This window comes from Chrysochloris asiatica, unplaced genomic scaffold, assembly GCF_000296735.1.
Source record: "Chrysochloris asiatica unplaced genomic scaffold, ChrAsi1.0 scaffold00001, whole genome shotgun sequence".
Lineage (NCBI taxonomy): Eukaryota > Metazoa > Chordata > Mammalia > Afrosoricida > Chrysochloridae > Chrysochloris > Chrysochloris asiatica.
This window is the reverse complement of record NW_006408519.1, coordinates 52338541-52362953: the sequence shown is the minus strand read 5'-3', so window position 1 is coordinate 52362953 and position 24413 is coordinate 52338541. Positions and strand designations below refer to the sequence as shown.

Below are 24413 nucleotides of genomic sequence, written 5' to 3'. Positions count from 1 at the left end.
CGCCGGCTGGCGGGCGCGGCTGCCGGAGCGCCTGCGCGACAAGCCGGCCCCGCTCATGCCGCAGTGGCGCCTGCGCACTGATCGCTTGGCGCGCGTCAGCGGCCTCGCGCCGGATCGTCAGCCCCACCCCTTCCCGGCCCGACGATTCCACTGAGTGAGCGACGCAGGGGCGGTAGGTGGGCTGCCACGCGTTCCCTGACGGATCTCTCCGGCCTTTCTGCTACAGCGTGAGTTCGGCGGCCTTCTCTCTCTGGATTCTGCCTTTGTCTTCGATGAGAGCGTTGAGTCTAGGGGACTGACGGCGAGGTGGGGTTTGCGCACGGGCACTGCCCCCCTCGTTCTCAGCCCTCGGCAAGTGGTTGGCCCCAGACCTTCATTTCCCGTGCGCTGCCTGGGTGGCCCTCCCTTTTCTCAGCGCCCCTCGCTCGGCTCGCGATCCTCCTCTGTAATCGCTGCGTCCTTTTCTGGCGTGTGAGTACCGCGGCCCCGCGGGAAGGGGCTGTGCGCGCTGGACAGACCCGAGGGCTGGGAGGGCGGGCGGGCGGCGCGGGCGCCAGCGCCGTTAGGGACCGTGGCGCAAGTGCTGACGGTGTGCCGGCCTAGGGTTAGTGGACCAAGTGCATCTCCCGGCGCGGGCGCAGAGGGGCGGGGTCGGCGGCGCCCACGTGGCGCGGGCTCTAGTGAGCACTCCAGAAAAGGTGGGGATCCCCGTCCGAGGCTTGATTCTCGTGTCGGCTCTGCGACCTCAGTCTTAACCCAGCATGACAAGGACACCAGCCCAGCAGTTGCTGGGTCCGTGGCCCTTCCGCTTGCCAGTCACGTGCTTGTTGTGCATCTGCGGGCCAGGGTCTGGTAGTACTTAGATGGCCTGTTATGTGCCGTGGAGTCGATTCCAAGACTGTAAATCTTTACGGGAGCAGAAAGCCACATCTTTCTCCCGCGGAACAGCTGGTAGTTTCGAACTGCTGACTGTGAGATCAGCAGCCGGATTCGTAACCACTACGCTGCCAGAGCTCCTAGGGACGCGAAAAAGAACGTGAAGGACGGTCTATCCTAGGCCTACTGGGTTCTCTGAGTTGGGTGGAGCAAGAAGCAAGAGTCACTTGTATTTTCAGCAGATTTGGGGGACTCCTTTCTTGACGGGGGGTGGGAGCTGAGTCACTTATGAGCACCGGCCCGCCAATGGTCACCTTACGGCAACCCCCCCCAGCTCCGATCTTGAGTTTAAGACTGTGGGGATGCATGCTGCCTTCCGCTCTCCTGTGTGCTAAGCTTGAACCAGGAGTGGGGTGTATCTCCCTAACAGTCTTTTTATCTGGGGAGTGAAGTGTCCTCAGGACCCCCGTGCGCAGACACTGGGAAACCGCGGCCAGCTGACAGCTCCTGGAAGCCTGCAGGGGGGAGGGCTGAGCAGGAATCCCTGCAGGTGTGCTTGCTTTGCGCCTTAAGAGTTGGGGACCCTCGCGTTCCCTGTAAGCAAGCTCAGGGCGTGCAGGCTCACCCTACATAGAGGCACCTAGTGACGCTAGAGCCCACCACCCCTGTGGTCACAGGAACGTGGAGCTTGAGTTTCCCAGCTCTCAGCTGTGTGTGAGGCCAGGAGGTAGTGTTGGTGGCTATGGAGTGGCCAGATAGAGGCTGCCAGTGTAGGGAAGCGAATGATGTTCCCAAGCTGGGCTCCCAATCGAACTGACTGGAAGCAGTTTGCTGTTCCTGGGTCTGGGCCCGGCAGCATCCTGGCTAGAATGTCGGGGCACAAGCCTCATGCAGAAACCCAGGCAGGAGAGCTGTTTAGGGGGGTTTGGGCTGTGGTGTTTCGCTGTCAGGTGACCACAGTCACCTCGTCTGGAGCTTCCCCTTGCGGCTGATTAGCCACTGGCCACACTCCAAAGTGCTCATAGCTGCCGCTTGGACAAGACCACAAGAAAGTTCTGTTGAGCTGGACACTGGGAGCAAGCCCATTGTGTACGTGGCTGTTAATTGGGTGGTGTGTCCAGACGATGACAAGTGTGAAGAACTGAACAAAGGGGCTGGTCCTGCTGGACACCCAGGCAGGCCCTCCAGCGAGCGTCCCTTTGCTGTGGACTGGAAGCCCTGTGGTCAGGAGTGTCTTTGGCAGGCTGCTGCCTGGTCCAGTCACCGGCACCGGACGAAGCCTCCCAACTCCAGTGGCCGCAAAGTGCCCGGTTGCCTACAAACCCCTCAAATCCAATGTCCATCTTGCTGCTGCTGGTCAGTGTGTTCCGTTTGCAAGTCCTCCCGGCTGCAGACTTTGCCAGGCACCTTGAGAGGCAAGAAGAAGGTGCGATTCTTCCCAGCCAGCTCTAACCAAACCAAGACCCTCGCATGTTTCTACTGCTAGTCAGAGGCTGTCCCTGCCTGGGCCACAAGCTGGACTCCTGGGAGGAGGAGGCTGTGTCCTCTCGGGAAAGGTGCTGGTGTGACCAGCAGTGATGTGGCTGCTGTTCTGTATCCGCCACTACAGCATCCTGCGATCCTTCGTCCTCCGGCCGTCCCTGCTGTGCTGGGCCAAGCTGTGGGTGGGGATGGGCGTGCGTTGGTAGACATTGGGGTCTCTGGGAGCACGGAGACGTAGACTGGCTTTTCCTGGGAAGGCGGTGCTCTCTAGTGGATCACGTGTGGAGCGCCCGTGGCCCTGCCGAGCACATGGAAAATCCCTGTCAGTGGACATGTTTTGTCTGACCCCCTCTGCTTCCCTGGGTGTATGCGGTAGCATGGGCTGTACAGAGGAGTCACCCACCTGCCTGTTCCTGCTGAGGAGGGGAGGGGAGCAGAGTCCCTGGGGTTCCAAGGTGCCATCTGGGCTTCCCCTCTATGGGCTTGGGACAAGAATGTGCGTCTCTGGCCTGTTGGCCATCTTTGAATGGGCTCTACAGTTCCATCCTCTGTGTGACCTTGGGGACCTGTGCCTGGAACTGCTCTGTAGGAACTTGCTGGCCCAGCCATGGTGTGGGCACCAGCTCTGTAGAAGGGTGCCCAGTGGGCTGGCTGCCCCGTGGACCTGGTGGCAGTCTGGCCTTGGCTGCCTGAGCTGACCTCTGGGTGCCTGTGCCCCTGCGCGCCCACCCACCCTCACTTTCCTACTGCCTCTAATCTTGCTGTCTTTCCTTCCTGCTGTCCCAGGAGTTCAGCAAAAGTAAGTACCACCTGTCCCCGCGCGCCGCGCGCCATGGTTCCTTCCATCTGCTCCAGCCCAGGGACCCGACCTCTGCCTCGCAAGCTCTGCTGTCCCTTGACAAGTAACTACTGCTTGCCCCGAGCTGCCCCCCAGCAGAGCATGGACACAGAGTCTGGAGGGGCCTGCTGTAGCCATGGGGAACTAGAATGACCCCAGCTGACAGGTGATGTCACAATGGCCAGCCCCCTGGACTCTGCTCCCGCCTCCCTCACTGCCTCTGCCCCGGTGCCTGAACTTGGTAGGCAGAGGCTGCCGCGTGGGGGCCAGGGGGGAATCTAGAGCCTGCTCTTTGGGATAGGAGAGGGTCAGAGAGGCTGCAGCCAGGCTGTCTGGAGAGGCTCTCTCCTGACACGGCAGGGTGCCATGAGGTCCAGCAGTGCTCCCAGTCACCTGGGACAGCGCCTCACTCAGCAGACTTTCTGCTAGGGGATCCCCTGCATGCAGAGAGTGGGGCACCCAGAGACCCTGCCAAGTGAGGAGCGGTGTCTGGGGGCTTCCTGAGCAGCAGGAGTGGAGGAGGTGAGGGCAGGGCCATTTCCCTGGTGGGTGTTGTGCTGATGGTCAGTCATCTGTGTGACCTGTGAGTCATCCAGAGGGCAGGGAGGGACAGGCATCCAGCCCCTTCTGCCTGGGGGAGACTTGAGATTGCAGGGCCAGAGGCGTGTTCACGCCATTGCCACTGTAGGAGCTCAGGTAGAGTTTGTAAGTGCCTCTCCCTGCTGTACCACCAAGTGGTGTTCCCTTTGTCCTTTGGTTCAGGTGGGTGCAGACACTCCATCTGCCTGTCTGCTTGGGCTGCCTTTCAGACCCCTTACATCTCCCTTTGAGAAGCTTGTTTTTTGAGCATCTCTGGTGCCTGTGGTCCAGGCTTCCACACAAGGTGGCCAAGTGGCCTGGACACCTCACACATGACTTGCCTTCCAGAGAGAGGACAGGCCATGTCTCAGTACAGCTGCGTCCCAGGTGTGCCATGGAATGCACTGAGACTTTCCAAGTGACTTATCATTTCTCTGGAAGTCTGAGTCCGCTCTGAGTTCAGTCCGTGGAATGGAGGGAGGCTGGGAACGTGCGTTCCCTCGGCCCCGTGGGAGCCGGGACCCGTGTCAGGACAGGAAAGATGCACTTTTGTCATTAAACACACACAATACATGTTTTCTGCTTTACTTAGTGTCCCTGTGGATTCGACTCTCGAGTCCTTCCATGTATTCCACGGAACCCCCTTGGGAGGCGTCCCCCAGCCCCTGCCGAGCAGACTGAGGAAGGCGTGGGGGGGGCAGCCCGCCTGTCCCACTGTGTTGCAACTGCCTTCTTGTGCTTGCTTTTCACGGCTGCGCCGGGAAGATGAGGAGCAGCAAGGCCTCGTGCGCCCTGGAGACCGTCTGGGAGGACAGGCACAAGTATGAGGAGGCAGAGAGGCGCTTCTACGAGCAGGCTGCCGCGCAAGCTGCCGCCTCCCCCCAGCAGCTCCTGGCCGTGGGCACCATGAATGGGCCTGGCCAGGAGACCGGGGACACGGAGGTGGGGGAGGCGTCCGACATCAACAGCAGGGCTGACCCCAGGAGGACCCGAGCCACGAAGAGGCCGCTGCAGAAGAAGAGGAAACGCTCCCCGCGGAGCTGGCTGGGCCCAGCCGACCTGGCTTTAGTGGGCCTCTCTGCCGACCATGTGTGGCTGGACAAGCCACTTTTCGACCGGGCGGAGAGCGCCTACTGCCAGAGGCTGGCCGATGTGGCTGCCCCAACTGGCCGGCCACTGGCCCTTGCCCCTCGGGGCCCCTGCATCCATGGCAGCCAAGTGGCCTGCCACCATGTGACCTGGGGCATCTGGGTCAACAAGTCCTCCTTTGACCAGGCTGAGCGAGTGTTTGTGGAGTGGTCTCAGGCCCTGCTGCTGGTCACAGAAGGGCGCAGTGGACAGGGCGCCCCCGACACGGGCCAGAGGCCAGCTGCCCCTGTCCTGCCCCTGGCCCGCCAGCCTAGCCCACCAGTCAACGGCCAGCCACCCCTGGGCAGCCTGCAGGCGCTGATGCGGGAGGTGTGGCTGGAGAAACCTCGCTACGATGCAGCTGAGCGGGGCTTCTATGAGGCCCTGTTTGATGGCCACCCCCCCGGAAAAGTACGGCTGCAAGAGCGAGCTGGGCAGAGCGAGGTCGCCCGGCGAGGCCGCAGGGACCGACGGGGCCGCCACACTGTGGGGACCAAGCGGGTGGGGCCTCGGCGGGCTGATGGGGAGGCCCCTCCTGCCCTACCCTACTGGTACTTCCTGCACAGAGACTCGGAGGTCTCCTGGCTTAGCAAGCCCACCTACGACAGGGCCGAGTGTCGCCACCATGCCGCCCAGGCCCTGCGCGTGGCCTGGCGCCTCGAGGCCACCCCTTTGGCCCACTGGCCCACTCCCCGATCCAGCCCATCCGTGTCCAGCCTGAGACCCAAGTAGGACCACATTCCTCGCCCACCCTGGGGGCCCCTGAGACCCCTAAACCCAGCCAGTGTAATAGGGGCAAGAGCCCCCACCTTCCCCTTCTCAGATCCTGTGTCCCACTTAGAGTGGACAACTCCACGAGTAGGCAGGCATCTGGGTCTGGCACCTGGAGGGTGCGGAATTTGCTGGTGGGTAGGACTTAAACTTGGCTGGGAGGACCCCAGAGTGGAGCAGATGCCCGTCATCAGACAGCAGCCATGTGGGCAGAGTGGAATCCTTGGTCGTGGTGGGCCTTGGGAGGGGCTGTGGGGGAGCAGCGAGGGACCAGGTTAGAGTTGGTGGCAGAACAAGGATGCAGTCCCGGGCAGGTGCAAATCTGCTCACAGAGCGTGAGAGCCGCACTGTGAGGACTTGCCGCAGTGACAGTGTTGTCTCACGGGGGGTTTGGATTGGCAGAAATGTTGGGGTTTGCTGACTCCTGGTTCAGAGCTTTGGTTCTTGGTCCCCAAGTTTTCCTTCCACCTCTCAGTGGTCTCAGTGGTCCCACCTCGGTAGTTGGCGTAAGTTCTGGGTCCTCAGAGCAGCTGTGCCTGTAAGCTTGTGTGGTAGCACCGAGGTGCTTCAGTGGAAAGCCATTTTCCTGTGAGGCAGGGAATGTAAGTGGGTGTCTGGGCTAGGACGATGAACTGGTGCTTGTGGTTGGTTGGCGAGTATGGAAAACTCGGATCCTGCATGGGCAGTATGGGGAGTGGACCTCAGACCTGTGGGCGTACGGGAGAACCATAGCCTGGGGCAGGTGCTGCCCACCACCATGGGGGCCCAAGGAGGAGAGTTGGCATGAGGGAACATTTCTGCAAACCGGTGGTCTGGGCAGAGCCTCCTTGTTCTCTGCCTGGGGCACCCCATCCGAAACCAGGTATCCAAGTCCCTCTTTCCAAGCAATACCTGCTGTGCCAACAGCCCTCAGCACAGAGAGGGGTGGGCTTAGGCCCTGTGGGAGTCCTTATGGTTCCAGATGGTCTGCTAAGAGGGTCTGTAAGCGGTGGGTGGGTGTGGAGCAGGCTCAGCCTAGGAAACTGGGCAGGTGAGCTATGTGCTTCTATGGCCTGTCCCACCCCATGGACTTGCCACTTCTCCCCTGTCCTCAGCAGGAAGATGGCCACAAACTTCCTCATGCATGAGAAGATATGGTTCGATAAGTTCAAGTACGATGATGCTGAGCGGAAATTCTACGAGCAGATGAATGGACCCATGACGGGCTGCTCCCGCCAGGTGAGACCGGCCACACTCGGCTCAGTTCTGGGTTCCAGGATGGGCACCCACAGAGCAGTGACTTTACTTGAGGTGGTGGTCCTGCCTGCAGTCTTTGAAAGATGACTCTTAGGTGTGGCTCTTCCCTGGGCCTAGATACGAGACCACTGGTGTCCCTGTAACCCCAGCTGCTGCACCCCGCTGCACACTGTCGCTAGCTTTCCGCTCTGTGCTCCCCTTTTCCATCTCTCTGTATGAGATGACTTTTTAGGGGTTTTTGTTTTTTTAAAAAATAATTTTTAATGGGGGAAAAAAAAGCCCATGGTTCTTTCTGCACTGTCTGCAGGAGAACGGCGCCAGCGTGATCCTCCGGGACATTGCGCGAGCCAGAGAGAACATCCAGAAATCCCTGGCCGGAGTGAGTACGCCCCAGGCTGGCTGCGGGGCCCCCCGATAATGCTGGCCATTTTGGCCTTTGGCACAAAGGAGGGGTGCCGCGGGGCACTCTGACTCCAGGCCCAGAGCACCATGGGAGACACACTCACCTCTTCATGCTTGCCTTGCCCCTCCCTGAGGCTCCCTGCCCTCGATGGCTTCTCCTGGGGCACTGAGCTGAGCCTGGGCTGCAGCCGCGCTTCACAAACTGCAGGTGCTTGCTGGGGCGCGGGGGAGCCCTCTCTGCCGCCTACTTGCTCCTGCCTCCAGTGGCTGTCTTGCCATGCCTTCGTCTCACCCCGCCCCTCTCGGCTCACCACCACTACTGGTCCCCCCACAAGCTGTAAGTTCACCAAGTGTGCTGGGAGCCGGAGCCTGCAGCTTCCTATAGCCTGAGCCCCCCCCCACAGCTAGGATCAGGAAGTGGAGGATGTGTTGAGTTGAGTACTTCCTGCCCAGTGCTAGTCGGCCTGCAGAGACCCTGGAGGCCAGTAGATGAGTTTCGTCTGTCGTTGTAACAACCCACCTGCTCCACAGTTCGGGAGGTCAGGTCTTCAGTCCTCTTTGGGCTCCTGGTCCCAGCATCCACCTCACTACCTCCCCGTCACTTCTCTCTCCTGATGCCCTCTGGCTTATAAGGGTCATTTTCATTGACACCCTGGGATGACCACCCCATTGCAAGAGCCATAACTTGGTATCTGAAAAGCCTCTCCTGGTACCTGGGGACTAGGCTGTGGACACCCTTAGAGGCCATAATTCTGTCTAGCAAAGTCTGTCCCCCAAAGATTCGCTGTCCCCATTCTACATGCCCCCATCCCAGAGTCTCAATTCGTTCTAACATCAAATCAGAGTCGAGTCTTATCTGAATTGGGTGGGGACCTATGGTGCTAGGATCAGGCTGTCTGCTCCCACAGTCCAGTGGGGTCACAGGACGACACTCTTGTTCCAGACAGGAGACAGAGCAAGGAAAAAGAGTCACAGGCTCTGAGCAGTTTCCACATTTAGTCAGACAAACCCATTGGATTTACAGGATTGGGAGTCCCACCCCAGGACCGTGTGTTTGTAGAAGGCTGCGTTTCACAGCCTTTGTTTCTCACGTTGCCACTTGTGGTCCAAGCTGGTAGAGTGTTCTGTTTGCCATGTATTCACGCTGTGATACCGGAGGCTCCTCCACAGATCTCCCCTGGACCCCCCTCTTGCTCCCGTCACACCTCAGTGTACTGTGTGGGGCTGCTCTGACGCTGTGGTCCTGCCAGGTCTTACTCTTGTTTCCTGATGGAATCTTCTAACTTCATTGTGTTTGCCATCTGGATAGTCTGTTGTTGTGGTTGTAAAGTGCCGTCGAGTTGGTTCTGACCCAAAGTGACTCTGTATAGGGTTTCCGAGGAACAGCTGGTGAGCTTGAACCACTGACCTTGCAGTTCCACTGACTCTGCAGTGTGGCATATTAACCCACAGCGCCACTCACCCCAGGACTCCTGGATAGTCTGAGAACATCCCAGATCATTACCCAGCAGCCCCTCCCTCAGCCTCTAGGGTTCCTCTTGCTCTTTTCCTCTTTCTCGGGTTTATAAACAGCAAAAGAAAACCAGGCTGCATTCTCCCCGCTTTGCTGGGACGTGTCCTTAGTGCCCGGCTTGGCCTTGTGGCAGACAAGTTCTTTCTCTACCTGATGGCACGACCCACTTCTGCTAAGCTTTCTGCGGCTGTGCAAGTTGGTTCTGTGACTTGTCTCTTTTCCTCTGCACCCTCCTGGTCCTGCCGTGGGGCTCTTCAGTATGGTTCTGCTACTCTCTGAAATATGTTGTCTCTGATGCTTCTCACTGATAGTTAGCAGTCACCTGGATTGTGCTAGCCTCTACCCATTGGCCAATCCCAAGCCCCTTCCACTCTTGTAGGTGGTTCTCACAGCTGTCCTCACTCCTGCTTCCAGAATTCTTTCTGTTTCCTTGTTAAATGCCGTCAAGTTGGCTCTGGCCCTTAGCAACCCAGTACAGGGTTTCCGCTGAACTTATGGTTCCAACCGACCTTGCGATCCAGCACGTTATCCTGCAATGCCACACCAGGATTCATGAGAGCTGTCATAAAAAACCACCACAAACGACAGAAATGTATCCTCAGTGCAAAACCTGATGATGGAAACCCAAATTAGGTCTTCCTGCCGGGCTGTGTGCCTTCTGGGGACTGGGGAGGCGTCTCCTGCCTTTTCCAGCCAAGAGGTCAGCCACATCCCCTTGGCTCAGAGCATCTTCCAGTCTCTGCTGCCATTGTCATGTTGTGTTTCTGACCCTCATGATCATGTTGGATGGTCACCTGGATGATTCAGCCTCTAAGAGTCCTCTCTGCCGTGTGCAGTCCTGTGCAGAGATTAGGGCGTGGGCGTCTCTGAGGGCTGTCTGTACCCGCCCCCACTGCCAGCCTGCCACCCACACTTTCCCAGTGGTGGATGCTCCGGGCCTCCTGGCTCCCTCTCCTTTGGGATAGAGGCCAAGACCTTATTGGGGTTGGCTCCTGGGTCCGGGTCTTTGGGACAAGCAAGTGGGCACTCTCTAGGACCTGGGGACCTAGGAAGGACCTTGCTGGCCCAGCCCCAGGCTGGATTGGTTGAGGTCAGCTCAGCAGACCCTGGGACATCAGCCTGGGGACTGAAGGCCGTGGGTGGGCTGGGATGACTGGACTCAGCCCTTCTTCCTGCAATCAGCAGGTCTCTGAGGCTGGAGGCCTTGGTACCCGCCTCGGTTAGTTACAACCTAGTGCTAGGGAGACCTGTGTCCCAAGGTCAGAGCTGCTGCACCTCAGGGCTCTGTGGAGGGCTGGGGCCCTGGGTCCTTGGTCCTGTCCTGTCCCTGGGGCCTGCCCTGAGCCATTGAGAAGGGAATCCCACCTTGCTCACCTTCCCAGTTCCTCATCCAGTGGGACCCTCTCCCTGTCCCCAGGGCTGCTTGGGCAGCCCAGGGTAAGGTGGCCTCAGAACCCTATGGTGCTCAGACTCCGGCTCCAGGAAGTTGACATGCTTAGCCTGTGTCCGCATGCAAGGTGCAGGGAGGACATGGGCTCAGGGTTCCCTCGGGTTCCTTTCTAGCAGAGTACAGGAAGCTCCAGAGAGCTGATTCAGGATGGCGAGGTGGTCAGATGAGGACGAGGTAGGCCATGGCCGCCTGTGGGAAGGATAGTGTAGGAGTGGACTAGCCCAGACTGCTGAACTGACCCCACCTGTGTTCTCATACCCCTCATTAAGGACTGGTAGGGTGTCTGGGCCATACTGTGGGATGGGCGCACCTGGTCAGGGCTGAGGCAAAGCTTGGTGAGCGCCCCCTCCCATTTGCAGCTCCAGGCGGTGCTGCCCAGCCCCCCGGAGGCCCCAAGCCAGGCTGCCTCAGGGACTGTAAGTCTTCCTTGTGTTAGTGTCTGAGGGGGCCGACGGGGGCGGGGGGAGGGGGTGACCATGGGCCCCCTGCACCTGTCCGTCCGTCCCGTGGCCCTCTGGATGACTTAGGCCGCTAGATCTTGTGGGAGGGTGGGCTGCATTGAGGGGCTTCGGCTCCCCCATTACCCTGTTCTGGAGGAGCTGGGCTCCCAGGCTCCTGGGCAGCTGTGGGATTCTAGTGCAGACGGGCCCTCTCTGCCTCTTCCTTGCAGAGTTCTGGGGCACCCAGTGGGCCTGGTGGGGACCACAGCCAGCTTGTCGTACGCATCGCCAGCCTAGAGGTGGAGAACGAGAGCCTGCGCAGTGGTGAGGACCCACCTAGTGGCAGCCCTCCCCTCCACCCCACCCCCCAGCCCTCGGAGCACTGACCTTCCTGGGGTGTCCATCTGATGGTGATTCACCCCCACAGTGGTGCGGGACCTGCAGCAGGCTCTCTCCAAGCTGGAGGCGAGGCTGAGTTCACTGGAGAGAAGCTCGCCCGGCCACCGCGCCACCGCCCCACAGACCCAGGTGAGTGTGGGCAGCCTGTGACCCAGAGACCCAGAGCACCCTGTGTGGGGGCACTGCTCCATGGGCTTAACCTCCCTCCCTCTGGCAGCACGTATCTCCCATGCGCCAAGTGGAACCCCCAGCCAAGAAGGCGGCCACACCTGCGGAGGACGATGAAGACAACGACATTGACCTGTTTGGCAGTGACGAGGAGGAGGAGGACAAGGAGACGGCCCGCCTTCGGGAGGAACGACTTCGACAGTATGCCGAGAAGAAGGCCAAGAAGCCCACACTGGTGGCCAAGTCCTCCATTCTGCTGGATGTCAAGCCTGTGAGTGGGCGCGGGTGCTCCGGGGCTAGGGTGGGCCTCAGTGTTGACCAGTCCACCCCACGCTGCTGGGTGGCTGACCTGAGGCCCTTCGTGTCCATGACAGTGGGATGATGAGACAGACATGGCTCAGCTGGAGGCCTGCGTGCGCTCCGTCCACCTGGACGGCCTGACCTGGGGAGCCTCCAAGCTGGTGCCGGTGGGTTATGGCATCCGCAAGCTGCAGATCCAGTGTGTGGTGGAGGACGACAAGGTGGGCACCGACCTCCTGGAGGAGGAGATCACCAAGTTTGAGGAGCACGTAAGTGACTGGCTGTAGGGACAGGGGAGCAGCTGGGAGGAGGCCCTGAGGGAAGCCCACTTTCCTGGGGGTTCCTGGAGCCAGTTGGAGCGGGCAGGGTTTCTGGGAAGGCTCCCCTGGTGACCCGCCTCTCCCTGCAGGTGCAGAGCGTGGACATTGCCGCTTTCAACAAGATCTGAGCCCTGTGTGTGTGCCTGCCCGTGCCCTAGCCTACCACCATTAAAGACAGTCCACTACCCTGCATCCTGCTCTGCTGGTGTCCCCCAGGGGCCAGGGTTGGGTCCCTGGGTTCTGTGCGCCGTCTCCTTGGCCAGGCTCCCAGCTTACCTTCCCCCAGGGTACAGGAACCTTGGCTGGTGTCCCCTCCATGGCCTCTGGCCTCCCATTCCTCCACCTTTGCAGTCAGTCCTGCTCCTGGTTCAAGCGGTTCCCAGAAAAAAGACAATTTGTTTCCCCACCCAACTTCCTGTTGGGACGAACATCTTGGGCCCACCCCAGCTCTGTGTCCCACCTTTCAACAAGGATTGGATGCCCTTTAGCCCTGGAGGCCTTGCTGACCCGCCCCTCGCCTCTCCCACTGGAGTCTTCCGGGCTGCCTCTGTCCCTCTGTTCAGTGCCCTGTACCCGGCTGGACTACACACAGTACCCTGCAGTTGTGCCCCCAGCGGCCCTAGCTCCGTGGTCCTTTCCCTCTCCTTCCTGGACAGCTGCTGAACCCCATTCTGCTGGTTGGGGGAGAGGTGCTTGGGGCTGCTCTGGTGGGATCTGAACTGTGGGGATAGACTGCCCTCCAGGGGAGTCCTGGGGTGGCGCTGTGGCTTAATGCAAAGCTAGACTGCAAAGTCGTTTGATGTACAACGTCACTGGTTCAAGCTCACCAGTCACTCTTTGGAAACCCTATACAGGGTCACTATGGGTTGGAACTGACTCACTTAACAACAGGGGGTTGTGGGGACCCTTGCCCTGGCAGCTCCTTCAGGTCAAGGGTGACACTGGGTGGGATGACCAGCCGCCTTCCCTGGCACCAGTCTTGTACCTAAGAGATATGCTGGTGACCAAAGCGGGGTCAGCTCAGCCTCCCAATGGGCAAGATGAAGACTGGTCACTCTAGAGCTCCCACTATCTCTGTACCAGGGGTAGGCACACTGGTGGGGAGAAGGGTCCCTGTAGCTAGAATAGGCTATATCCAAGGTGGGGTTCTGGTGTGGCGCTGTGGGCTAACGCATCAGACTGAAAAAGTCATTTTGAACTGCAAGGTTGGTGGTTCGAGTCATCAGCTGCTCCTTGGAAACCCTATACAGGGTTGCTATGGGTCAGAATCGACTGGACAGTACTTAACAACAGTGGGGTTGGGGAGCTGCTGACCTCCACTCCCCCACTCACTCAACCTCATCTGCTGAAGCTAGACTAAGTCCAGTTATAGGCCATAGTACCAGAGACTGGTACAGAGGCGGCAGCAAGGGGCTCAAATAGTAATGATTTATGACCTTGGTGCAGGACCGGGCAGTGTTTCCTTCTGTTGGGCATAGAGATCGCTACTAGATGGCACCTAACAACAAAGTGTCTGAAATGTCCCCACCCCCTGCATAACTGCTTGCTTTTTTTAAAATGTTTTATTGTGAATTATGTGATAGTTTACATGGGAGAACATTAGTTTTACATTCATTCTATATGGGTTCATTGCTATGGTTACAATCCCCTCCATGCATCATCAACCAACCAAAGGGTATACACTACAAGCCTGCCCCCCAACCCCCACCCCCATGTCGTCAGTACACAGCCCCTCTCCCTCTCTGTGTCTAAAGGCCCCAACTGCTCCATCTCTCCACGTTATCTCTGCATCCATCTCAGGTATCACTGCTTCTCTGGGTAGGGTCCCAGGGACCTCCGCACCTAAATTGGAAAGTTAATCACTTCCCTTTGCTACAAAACGTCTACCTTTACATTTCCATTCCTCACCAGCAATAACTACTTTCTTTACGTCTGACTCCAAACATTGTATGATAAGTCCTTAGCTAAAATCGTCCCGCGACCCTCTACGCGACTCTACAGGGTTTCCGAGACTAAATCTTTTACGGGAGCAGAAAGCCTCATCTTTCTCCCACGGAACAAGTGGTAGTTTCCAACTGCTGACCTTAAGGTTCGCAGCCCGTTACGTAACCACTACGCTACTGGAGCGCGGGGCCAAGCAGAACCTTGGAAAATTTGGTGCTCTAACCACTGGGGGCGGGCTGGGGCGTTTCCACTGGCTGGGGCACGTCATGCGGGGCGGGCCAGCTAGGCCAGAGTCCGCAGGCATCGGAGTGGGATGGCGGCGACACAGGGCACGGAGCAGGAGCCAGACCCCGAGGGCCGTGCAGCAGCACGACCGCTGCTTACCGACCTCTACCAGGCCACCATGGCGCTTGGCTATTGGCGAGCGGGCCGGGCGCAGGATACCGCCGAGTTCGAACTCTTCTTCCGTCGCTGTCCATTCGGTGGCTCCTTCGCCTTGGCCGCTGGGCTGCGTGATTGCTTGCGTTTCCTGCGCGCCTTCCGTCTGCGGGACACAGGTAGCCCCGGGTCCAGCTCCTTGATCAGCCAGTCCAGGGCCGTGCCCGCCCCGTCCCACGAGTGTTTCTGTCACTCCCAGATGTGCAGTTTTTGGCCTCAGTGCTACCACCTGACACGGAACCTGCGTTCTTTGCGCACCTGCGGGCCCTGGACTGCTCTGGCGTGACAGTGCGGGCCCTGCGCGAGGGTTCTCCAGTCTTCCCCGGAGTGAGTGCGCACTGGCTGGGCGCAGCGGGGTGCGTCTCCAGGGGCTGGCCCAGAGCTGACTGCGCCCCCCGCCTCCCCCCGTAGGTGCCGTTGTTGCAGGTGTCCGGGCCGTTACTGGTGGTGCAGTTGCTGGAGACTCCGCTGCTCTGCCTGGTCAGCTACGCCAGGTGGGGCCAGAAGGGGGCAGTCCGTTAGACTCGCAAGGACCTGCGGACCCAGCTCCAAAAGGGCGGGCTCCTGAGGGCGTGATTCTGGGACGAACTGCACCGTGGGGCGGAGCCTGGGAGGTGGGGCTCCTTGGATTTCGGACCTAAACTCTCTCACGCCGAGACTCGGGCCGACAATGGAGTTGTGGGGATGGGGGGGTAACTCCAGGCGACTTGGGTGTCTAACTGAACTGCACCCCGGATCCCCCTGTACCCTTGCTCCCCGCAGTCTTGTGGCCACCAATGCTGCAAGGCTTCGTCTGATAGCGGGTCCGAAGCGGCGGCTGCTGGAGATGGGTCTGCGACGGGCCCAGGGTCCCGATGGGGGGCTCACAGCCTCCACCTACAGCTACCTGGGCGGTGAGGGCCAGGGAGGGAGGCAGGCCCCAGCCCCTAGGCCTCCCCTCCCCTCCGCCCGAAGCCTCCCAAACCTCGTGTCTCCCTTCCCCAGGCTTTGACAGCAGCAGCAATGTGCTAGCTGGCCAGCTGCGAGGTGTGCCTGTGGCCGGAACCCTGGCACACTCCTTCGTCACTTCCTTTTCAGGCACTGAGGTGCCCCCTGACCCGGTCAGTAACCCCGCCCCTCTTCTGCCTAGAACCAAAAGGCAGAGCTTAAGTGAGCCCTTGCTGACCCAGCAGTGAGTCCCGGCTGACATGGCCCCCTCCCCTGCCCGAGTTACTACTCCTCCCCAGATTCCCAACCCCATCTCACAAGCACCCTCCACAGATGCTGGCCCCAGCCACCGGTGAGGGTCCTCCTTTGGACCTGGCCACCAGAGTGGAGGTGTGGCTGAAGCGAGTGTGTGCCCACCTAGGGCTGGGGGTGCAGGAGCCACACCCAGGGGAGAGGATGGCCTTTGTGGCCTATGCCTTGGCCTTCCCCCGGGTCTTCCAGGGCCTGCTGGACTCCTATTGTGTGCAGAGGTGAGGCCCCTCGATCAGGGATGGACTTGGCAGAGCTGGCTGCAGCTCCTCACATGGTTCTGTCTGCAGGAGCGGTCTCCCCAACTTCCTGGCCGTTGCCCTGGCCCTGGGGGAGCTAGGCTACCAGGCAGTGGGTGTGCGGCTGGACAGTGGTGACCTGCTTCAGCAGGCCCGGGAGGTCCGCAGGGTCTTACAGACCACTGCAGCCCAGTGAGTGCCAGAGCGCGCCCAGCTAATGGGAAGGAGGGCAGGAAGGGTGGTCAGTGCAGCTAGGATTGGGGTTACCTTGGGGCTTAGTTCCTAGGGGAAGTGTAGCAGTAGGAGGGATGGGGGCCAGGGTGAGGCGGGAACTCTGCTCAGAGACTGCTCTCCCACTCGCCACAGGTTCCAGGTACCCTGGCTGGAGACAGTGTCCATTGCTGTCAGCAATAACATCGATGAAGAAGAGCTGGCCCGCTTGGCCCAGGAGGTTGAGGGCAGGCTGGAGGGTGGCTGGGAGGGTCCCAGGGCTCCTACCAGATTCCAACTGAGCTGATGCACCTCCCCATCACAGGGCAGTGAAGTGGACGTCATTGGCATTGGCACCAGCCTGGTCACTTGCCCCCAGCAGCCTTCTCTGGGCTGTGTCTACAAGGTGGGGCCTGGATCTAGGGCCTAGGTGGGGGCCGATCCAGGGGAGCACGGGGGCAGTGAGGGTGCCCTCTCTCTGCAGCTGGTGGCCGTGGGGGGCCAGCCCCGGATGAAGCTGACCGAGGATGCGGACAAGCAAACGCTGCCAGGGAGCAAGACTGCCTTCCGACTCCTGGCTTCAGACGGTGAGTCCTCACTCCTCCAGTGCCCCCTTCAAGGCCCCCAGCCCCCACTTCAGTCTCAGTCTCTATGGCTTCCCCAAAGGGTCTCTGCTGTTGGACCTGCTGCAGCTAGCTGAGGAACCACCACCCCAAGCTGGGCGGGAGCTGAGAGTGTGGCCGAGGGGCGCCAAGGAGTCAATGACCTTGCGGCCAGCACACGTGGAACCGCTACTGCAACTCTGGGTCCAGCAGGGACAGGTAGCCACTTCCCAACCCCTCTGTCTACACTTTCAACTTCAACCATGGTCCACCTCAACTCTAGCTCTGACCCTAAGCCCCTCCCCCTCCGGCTGCATGATGTCCACCCCATCTCTCCCTGTCTCCCTCTTCCTTCAGCTGTGTGAACCCCTCCCATCTCTGGCTGAGTCTAGAGCCTTTGCCCAGCAGTCCCTGAGCCGTCTTAGCCCTGCTCACATGTGGCTGAAGAGTCCCGAGATGTGCCAGGTGGGTTGAGGTCCTCCTCCGGCTAGCCCCTAGTGCCTCATCATCCCTCATCATCCCTCCTCTTGTCCTGCAGGTGGCGCTGTCTGAGCAGCTGCAGGCCCTGGTGGAGAGGTTGAGGGCTCAGGGTCTGCAGAGAGTATCTCAGGAGCTGGGGAGCTGAACACAACATGAGTCAGTTTGTCTTGCATCATGTGTCTGAGTCATTCGTCCATCCCCCAGGGCTCCCGAAACGCTCAGGGATCAGGGCCCAGGGAAGCCAGGGGGCGGGGCCGAGGGCTGCAGTTCTGTGCTAAAGCCCCAGGTGGGCCAGGGTGTGTGTGTGGGGGGGGGGCCTGGGCTGTGTGGGGAGAGGCAGACTGGTCACACACGGAGGGACTGGGGGTCCACACCTAGTGCTCTACCGTCTGGACTGGGGTCAGTGGGGATGTGCTTGGCCACGAACTGAGGAGAAACCTGATAGGCCTGTTCCCGCTGCTGCCAGCCCCTCACAGTCCTGCCCCTGGAACCCTCGGTGCCACACCTGTCCTCTATCTCCTTCACTGCTCCCTGTAGTCCTAGCAAGCACTAGCATGCAGGGACCCAACTCCCAATCCAGCAGCCCTGGGCGCTAGGCGGGGCTCTGTTGGGCTGCTCTCTCCTTGCGGCCAAGTTGCTCCAGGTCTCGGCCTGTTTTGTCAGCTGGGGCCCCTAGAACTGCTCACTCTGGGAGGTTCTAGACTCAGCAGGCAGTGGAGGGAGGGAGCCCACGGCAGTGCTGAGTGTTTGGTGGAGCTTCCAGGAACACTGCTGCCTGCTCAGGTATTCAGCCCAACTGGCTCCTCCAGCTCCCCTGGGGCGCTGGGCTGGGCGGCACCCACTGTGGTTGTGGGTGGAGGCCAAGGGGAGGATTTGGGGCAGAGGCCCCATTGGGCCAGCTCAGGGCAGTGTGGAGAAGGAGGGAGGGAGACACACATACCGGGTCCTGCCCATAAACCACCAGCTCCCAGGTGCCCCTTCATTGCCAGGACTCAGGAACCCTGGGACCCGGCCAGGATGGGGGCATCACCACAGTGTTGTTTGGGGCTTATGAGGTTCAGGCCCTACCCCAAGGCTGCCTAAGCAAGCACAGAGGTGGTGACAGCTCTCCCAAATATCCCCAGGATGCCAGCTGAGTATGGAACGCAGGGAGGTGGCCAGACTGCTTCAGGGCTGAGTCAGACAAGGCTGACGCACTCTCTCTGGACCCTGTTGGGGCCTCCTGGGGCTATCTGCACCTGCCAGGGTCCACCACCAGGAGAGCCGAGTCAGGGCCAAGGGCCTATCTTGGCCTTTCCCTGGAAGAGACCCCACCCACCTCACCTGGGACCTTGTCTCTCCCTCTGACGTGACAACTTTGCAGCCTGGGCAAGAGGACCCTATAAAAGCCACTTCCTACAACAGACACCTGGGGGCACCTCTTCATGCACGCAAGCATGCGCGCGCATGCACACGCGCACCACCACGCCTGGCCCTTGGTCCCGCCTGGGACCTGCTTCTAGGTCAGGCCCGGGCACGACTTCCCAGAGAAGCTGTGACAGGTGCTGCCAGCCGTGCCCTGCTGAGCAGCTTAGCCTGGAGGGCAGCCATGGCAGGGGGTGTGTGGGGCCGTGGCCGGGGAGCCCCTGTGGGGGCACTGACGCTGACAGCGCTGGCAGAAGGCATTCGGGACAGTCAGGGGCAGGGTCTGGCAGCCACTTCGCCGGGCTCCCAGACAGAACCCCAGGAGCGTGAACCTGATGCCCAGGCCCTGGTCCCTGAGGCTGAGCCCGGGAGTGTGGCCACTGAACCCACAGCTGGTAATGAGCCCTGCTTTCCACCCAGTGTCCAGAATCCTTCCCCTGAGGGGGCCCACCAGGTGAGACAGAGTGGGGGCAGTCTGGCGTGCCCACAGGGGTTGAGGGCTTGGGCACAGTGGGAATGGGGAGCAGAGGTGAGCTAAGAGCCACCCCTGTCCTAGGTCTGCCAGAGTCCCGGGGAGGAGGGGGCCTTAGCAGACCTGGCTTTGTATACGGCTGCCTGCCTGGAGGAAGCTGGCTTTGCCGGGACCCAGGTGACAGCGCTCACCCTGTCCTCAGCCCTGGAGGCCCGAGGAGAGCGGCTGGAGGACCAGGTCAGACCCTTGCCTTCCCACCCTAAACCTTCCATCTTTCTCTTCCATGGCTCTCCCATGGGATCCTGCCCCCTTCCCTTCCCTGTCCACTCCTGCTGTTCCCCCTCTAAGGGCAGAGGTTTGACCCATCCCTTTCTGGCTCTCAAAGGCTACAGGTGGGTGCTGGGGATCAAGGTCCCCTTCAATAGCTGACTTGTGCCCCCTCTGGCCCAGGTGCACGCTCTGGTTCGCGGGCTGCTGGTACAGGTACCCAGCCTAGCTGAGGGGCGGCCCCGAAGGGCAGCGCTGCGAGTGCTGAGCGCACTAGCTCTGGAGCATGCGCAGGACGTCGTATATGCACTGTTGCCACGCTCGCTACCCCCAGACCGGTAACCATCTGTCCACTGGCCTGGTCCTGGGCCCTCATTAGTCTGGGCCCCACGCAGCTTCCTTCCTCCTTCCTGCTTGGCTGTCCAGTCTGCTCAGGAGAGGTGGAGGAGGCCAATAGTCAATCCAAGCTTCGGGTCATCAGTCTGTGTTCCTGGGTGGGGAACCTGCCTTCCCTGTCTAGCTTGGGGTGCAGCCCTGTGTGGGGGTGGGCACGCTGTTAGAGATTCTGTCTCCAGAACACCTTCTGCTTTGATTCCCTGGGAGAAGTTTCTTTGCCTTTGTTCTCAAGGATGATGGTTTGTGATCCCAGTTTGTTTACGTGGCTGGTCCCACGGCTTTCCCAGCGGACGGACCGACTCCCGTGTGGTGGGCTTAGTTGACACTTCATTTCTCTGGGATTCTGGGCATGGGGTAGTCTTCCGTGGGAATCCTAGGGACGGTCTCCACCCCAGCCCCTGTGCGCCTTGTCTCACTGCCGCCCCCGCACTTCAGGGCAGCGGCCGAACTGTGGCGCAGCCTGAGCCGGAACCAGCGCGTGAACGGGCAGGTGCTGGTCCAGTTGCTCTGGGCGCTGAAGGGTGCCGCCGGACCTGAGAACGAGGCGCTGGCGGTAAGTGACTCCCGCCCGCATCGCCAGGTGGGCGTGGCCAGTCAGCAAGGGGCAGGACAACAAGAATGTCCCGCCCGAGTCTGAGAATTTGGACCGGTCCTTTCTGCTGCAACCAGGGCCAGTCCCCGACTTGAGTGGGTCACTTGTTCCGCAGGCTACTCGCGCCCTAGGGGAGATGCTAGCCGTGTCTGGCTGCGTGGGAGCCACGCGGGGCTTCTATCCCCACCTGTTGCTCGCGCTGGTCACGCAGCTGCACGAGCTGGCCCGTGGCGTGCGCTCTCCTGAAACCCCCAAGGTTTGGGCTCCATCCCACCGAGGACCTCCACACAGTCACGCCAGGTGAGGGCGCACACGGGAGGTGGGGAGCATCGGGACCCTGGCCAGGCTCTCTTGCACTCACGGCCCCGCTGCCTCCATCTCCAGTTGTGCCGTGGAGGCCTTGAAAGCCCTTCTCACTGGCGACGGCGGCCGTATGGTGGTCACGTGCATGGAGCAGGCAGGAGGCTGGAGGAGGCTGGTGGGAACTCACACGCATCTGGAGGGCGTCCTGCTGCTGGCCAGGTGAGGACAAGCCCAGAACTGCCCCAGGAAGCTGGCAGTGGGCCAACTGCGGGGTCAGGGAGACGGGCCTGTGCGTGGCCAGGAGGGGGCTTCCCAGAGGGCGAGCTCCCATTTCCCGTCCTCCCTAGCGCCATGGTGGCTCATGCCGACCACCACCTACGAGGCCTCTTCGCCGACTTACTTCCCCGACTGCGCAGCCCCGACGACACGCAGCGCCTCACGGCTATGGCCTTCTTCACCGGGGTGAGCCCACTTCCCCGCCTGGCCTGGCGATCCGGGATGGGTGATGAATGGTAACGATGGACTCGAAAGGTGCTGACCCGTCTCCCTCACCCAGTTGCTGCAGAGTCGACCCACGACGCGGCTTCTGAGGGAGGAGGCTATCCTGGAGCGACTCCGCACCTGGCAGGGCGACCCGGAGCCCACCGTCCGCTGGCTGGGCTTGCTGGGCTTGGGCCATGTCGCGCTCAATTGTGGGAAGGTGAGGGGCGGGGCCAGGTGGGCAGGACTGGGGCGGGGCCTGTGAGGGCCTGCCCACGAATCTCTGCCCTGGCAGGTGCGACATGTGAACACGCTGCTGCCGGCGCTCCTGAGTGCTTTGGGCGAGGGTGATGCGCGGCTCGTGGGCGCTGCGCTGGGCGCACTCCGGAGGCTTCTGCTGCGCTCGCGGGCGCCCGTGCGGCTGTTGAGCACAGAGCTGCGGCCGCGCCTCCCGCCGCTGCTGGACGACGTGAGCCCCGCCCCGCCCCGCCCATCCGCAAATCCAAGTTCCTTTACACACTCCCTCCTGGTCGCCCTTTCTGGCCCTTGGGCCCTTCCCTCCCAGTTCCCGCCTCTCCTGGCCACCCCCCAGACTTAAGCCCTCCCTCACTTCCTTTGGTCCTTGCACCGCCCTGGTCGCCCCCTTTCCGCCCGTGTACCTCTCTGTCTTCCCTTGTACCGGGAGATTGCCCTAACTGCCCCTCTCCTATAGGCCCGGGACTGTGTCCGCGCCTCTGCGGTTGGGCTTCTCGGGACGTTGGTGCGGCGGGGCCGGGGCGGGCTCCGGGTGGGGCTTCGAGGCCCCCTGCGGAAGTTGGTGCTGCAAAGCCTTGTGCCGCTGTTGCTTCGCCTGCACGATCCCAGCCGCGACGCAGCGGAGGTCAGTGCTCCGGGCACAGCCCCCTTCCGTTCCCACCCTTACCTTGCCCCACCGGGCCACTTCCCAGGACCACAACAGCAGGTCTCATGGGTTCCCAGGTTCCAGGGTCTTCTTTCCTGGACCCCCATCCTCCAGCTCTACCTCGGGTGCCCCCATTGCTCGTCCTGGCTGGGTCCGGCCACTCCTCACCACTTCCTGCTCCCTTCTCAATCCCAGAGCTCCGAGTGGACCCTGGCCCGCTGCGACCAGGCCCTGCGCTGGGGCCTGTTGGAGGAGATGGTCACCGTGGCGCACTACGACAGCCCAGAGGCCCTAAGCCGTGTTTGCCACCGTCTGGTCAGTGGGGGCAGGGGGTGGGGTGGGGAATGACGGAGTCCTGGAGACAGCTGCCCACTTGGCTCAGTACTTGCCGGGGCGCCCGGCTGAGTACACTCTCCCCAATCTGAGTACCTGTGCCTACTAGCGCACTTGACCACCAGACTTGGCGCGTCCTCAGGAGTACCCCGGCCTTGGGCTTCTCTACCTGGACCAGTCCTTCTGTCCTGCCCTAACGCCTCCTGTTCTCAGGTTCAGCGGTACCCGAGCCACGTGCCCAGCTTCCTGAGCCAGACCCAGGGCTACCTTAGGAGCCCACAGGGGCCCCTGCGCCGGGCGGCCGCTGTGCTCATAGGTGAGGTCCGGGGTTGGCTGTGCTCATAGGTGAGGTCCGGGGTTGGCGTCCTGCTCGCTCCTGCACCCAGGGTTCTGTTGACGGCGTGGGGCCGGCACTCACGGGTTTGCCTTGCTCCAGGTTTCCTCGCCCATCACACCAGCCCCAGCCGCGTCAGTCAGGACCTTCTGGACTCTCTGTTCCATGGTGAGGCGCTGACTCTCCACCGCCTCCTGGGGACTAGGGTCCTGGAGAGGCGGTGGGAGTGAGGACCGCGGGGCTAAGTATGGGCGCCAGCTTTCCTGGAGTTCCGCCTCCCTGCCTGAGCTGTGTGGTCTTCTCTTCCCTACAGACTTGGGGCAACTGCGGAGTGACCCGGAGCCGGCCGTCTGCGCGGCGGCGCACGTGTCTTCCCAGCAGGTGGCGCTGCTAGCGCGGGCGCACAACAGACCCCCGGGCCTACGCTTTGCTTACCTGGCTCGCCTCCCCCGCCTCGCTCGCCTTGCTCGGCGCCGCGCGGGTCCTAAACGCTCGCCACCTGTCTACTCGGACAGCCCCTTTCAGCATCGGAGCGGTGCAGACCGCTGGGGCTGCTTCTGCCCAGGCTGAGCCAGTCCTTCCCGGCCCAGCGTGTAGGGGGCAGACTCTGAATCGCTTCATCTGATCTCATAGTGGGGCAGGGGGTGGGGGTGGGGGCGGGGACACCCCATTTGCCCTATTGCCAGTCCCTGCCCCAGATAATCTGCAGAGGAAGTCCCTTGGAGTTTGTGAAGCTTGGAGCCTGGGACCTGGCATTTCTGTCCACACCATTTCACCCAGCGGCCTTCACTTCTGTCCTCCTCTTGCAGCCTTACCTGTCTACTTCTCTGGTCTCTGTATGCCCCGTACTTCTGACATGACATGGGAGCAGACACCCATCCCCGCGGCACTTGGTCTCACTGGGGGACACTGGTCCCAATCTAGGGCCCCTACCTGTGCGTTCTGGCCTGTGACCTCTGCTCAAGGTCATCTGGCCCCTACCACGATCCGGCACCCTTCCACTCCTGTTCTTCACTGACCTCCCTGCTGGACACAATGCCCAGGATTACACCTGTGGGGTCACACCTCCATCCCCACTAGACTCTGAGCCCCTCGGGTAGAGCATGGAGCCCAGCGCCCAGGGGACACTAAGTCAGGGACTCCCACTATGGACGTTTCAAAACTAAGACCCCGATGCTCGGCCTTCTTTGATGTTTCCTCCACCCAAACACCTGCCTTGAAATGTCCTCTGAGCTGGTGAGACCTCCCTGGCTCTACAGGCCAGCAGGGACTTTGTCCTCAGCCTGTACCACCTCCCAGAGGGCTGGTGGGCACTTCGAGGGTAGGTAGTCCCTTTCACCCCCAGTTCCTGCATGAAAATTGTTTGAACACCTACAGCCCCAAGAGGACTGGCCCAGGGTTCAGAGTAAGCTGGGGCAGGGTCCAAGATCCAGGGTCAGCCTGTGACCATAGCAAGGCAGCCTGTGGCCAGGTTAAGAGATGGGGTTCATGCTGAGATAAAGCAAAGCTGCCCCACTCTTCTTGCAATAACAGACCTGAGCCAGGATCTACTGTCTGGCTATTACTGTCCATTCCCAGGTTAGGTTAGGGTTAGGTCAAAGGCGCATGGAACCAAGAGTCAAGTTCCATGTGTTTGTTCAAGTCTTCTGAAGCTGATTCAAAAACAGGAAATTCATCTCATGAATCAAAATGTGTTTGAATTGTTGAGTAGAAAACCAATTTGCTCAGTAAAGATTCACCCAAGTTACAATAAAAATGTTAGAAAAGGGGGAAAAACAAACTCTAAGCTTGTGCTGGGGATACAGAGGGAAAAAATTAAAAGAAATTCTTCAGGGAAATACAGATAAACTAAACCGGTGGGGGGGGGGGGGGGGGGAGGA

At 60.8% G+C, this 24413-nt stretch overlaps 3 protein-coding genes across 7 annotated transcripts; all 3 read left to right on the top strand.

Moving 5' to 3' along the window:
- The first annotated feature begins 445 nt into the window (after positions 1-445).
- Positions 446-12030, top strand: EEF1D (eukaryotic translation elongation factor 1 delta (guanine nucleotide exchange protein)). Of its 5 annotated transcripts, none has more exons than XM_006830743.1 (8): positions 446-471; positions 6772-6892; positions 7218-7289; positions 10946-11039; positions 11143-11243; positions 11332-11553; positions 11657-11851; positions 11992-12030. In XM_006830743.1, exons 2-8 carry the CDS (start codon positions 6776-6778, stop codon positions 12028-12030), a joined length of 840 nt encoding a protein of 279 aa, XP_006830806.1. In that variant the 5' UTR covers positions 446-471; positions 6772-6775. The 5 variants fall into 5 exon arrangements, with proteins under 5 accessions (XP_006830806.1, XP_006830804.1, XP_006830802.1 ...); XM_006830741.1 differs by lacking the exon at positions 446-471 and adding an exon at positions 4500-5631; XM_006830739.1 differs by lacking the exon at positions 446-471 and adding an exon at positions 4541-5631 and having other exon boundaries at positions 6769-6892.
- Positions 12031-14198: 2168 nt separating this feature from the next.
- NAPRT1 (nicotinate phosphoribosyltransferase domain containing 1) lies at positions 14199-17196 on the top strand. Its single transcript, XM_006830868.1, has 13 exons — positions 14199-14403; positions 14484-14611; positions 14696-14778; positions 15047-15177; positions 15269-15384; positions 15545-15741; positions 15811-15951; positions 16126-16210; positions 16295-16375; positions 16454-16556; positions 16636-16790; positions 16929-17036; positions 17110-17196. The coding sequence occupies exons 1-13, from the start codon at positions 14250-14252 to the stop codon at positions 17194-17196; spliced, it is 1569 nt and encodes a 522-aa protein (XP_006830931.1). The 5' UTR covers positions 14199-14249.
- A 1443-nt stretch (positions 17197-18639) lies between these two features.
- On the top strand, positions 18640-23103 carry MROH6 (maestro heat-like repeat family member 6). The gene is made up of 14 exons (XM_006830867.1): positions 18640-18909; positions 19012-19164; positions 19378-19532; positions 20026-20143; positions 20298-20482; positions 20567-20704; positions 20833-20947; positions 21042-21185; positions 21261-21434; positions 21678-21845; positions 22062-22181; positions 22413-22515; positions 22636-22701; positions 22847-23103. The coding sequence occupies exons 1-14, from the start codon at positions 18640-18642 to the stop codon at positions 23101-23103; spliced, it is 2166 nt and encodes a 721-aa protein (XP_006830930.1).
- Positions 23104-24413: the final 1310 nt, after the last annotated feature.

Excerpts from the sequence above, each read along its gene's own strand:
- EEF1D (XM_006830739.1), top strand. The coding sequence starts at position 4,541 with ATGAGGAGCAGCAAGGCCTCGTGCGCCCTGGAGACCGTCTGGGAGGAC. Across the intron at positions 6,893-7,217 it reads TGACGGGCTGCTCCCGCCAG|GAGAACGGCGCCAGCGTGAT; the intron begins GTGAGACCGGCC and ends CACTGTCTGCAG. Across the intron at positions 11,244-11,331 it reads CCACCGCCCCACAGACCCAG|CACGTATCTCCCATGCGCCA; the intron begins GTGAGTGTGGGC and ends TCCCTCTGGCAG.
- NAPRT1 (XM_006830868.1), top strand. The coding sequence starts at position 14,250 with ATGGCGCTTGGCTATTGGCGAGCGGGCCGGGCGCAGGATACCGCCGAG. Across the intron at positions 15,178-15,268 it reads CACCTACAGCTACCTGGGCG|GCTTTGACAGCAGCAGCAAT; the intron begins GTGAGGGCCAGG and ends TCCCTTCCCCAG. Across the intron at positions 17,037-17,109 it reads AGAGTCCCGAGATGTGCCAG|GTGGCGCTGTCTGAGCAGCT; the intron begins GTGGGTTGAGGT and ends CTTGTCCTGCAG.
- MROH6 (XM_006830867.1), top strand. The coding sequence starts at position 18,640 with ATGGCAGGGGGTGTGTGGGGCCGTGGCCGGGGAGCCCCTGTGGGGGCA. Across the intron at positions 19,533-20,025 it reads CGCTCGCTACCCCCAGACCG|GGCAGCGGCCGAACTGTGGC; the intron begins GTAACCATCTGT and ends CCCGCACTTCAG. Across the intron at positions 20,705-20,832 it reads GGCGTCCTGCTGCTGGCCAG|CGCCATGGTGGCTCATGCCG; the intron begins GTGAGGACAAGC and ends CGTCCTCCCTAG.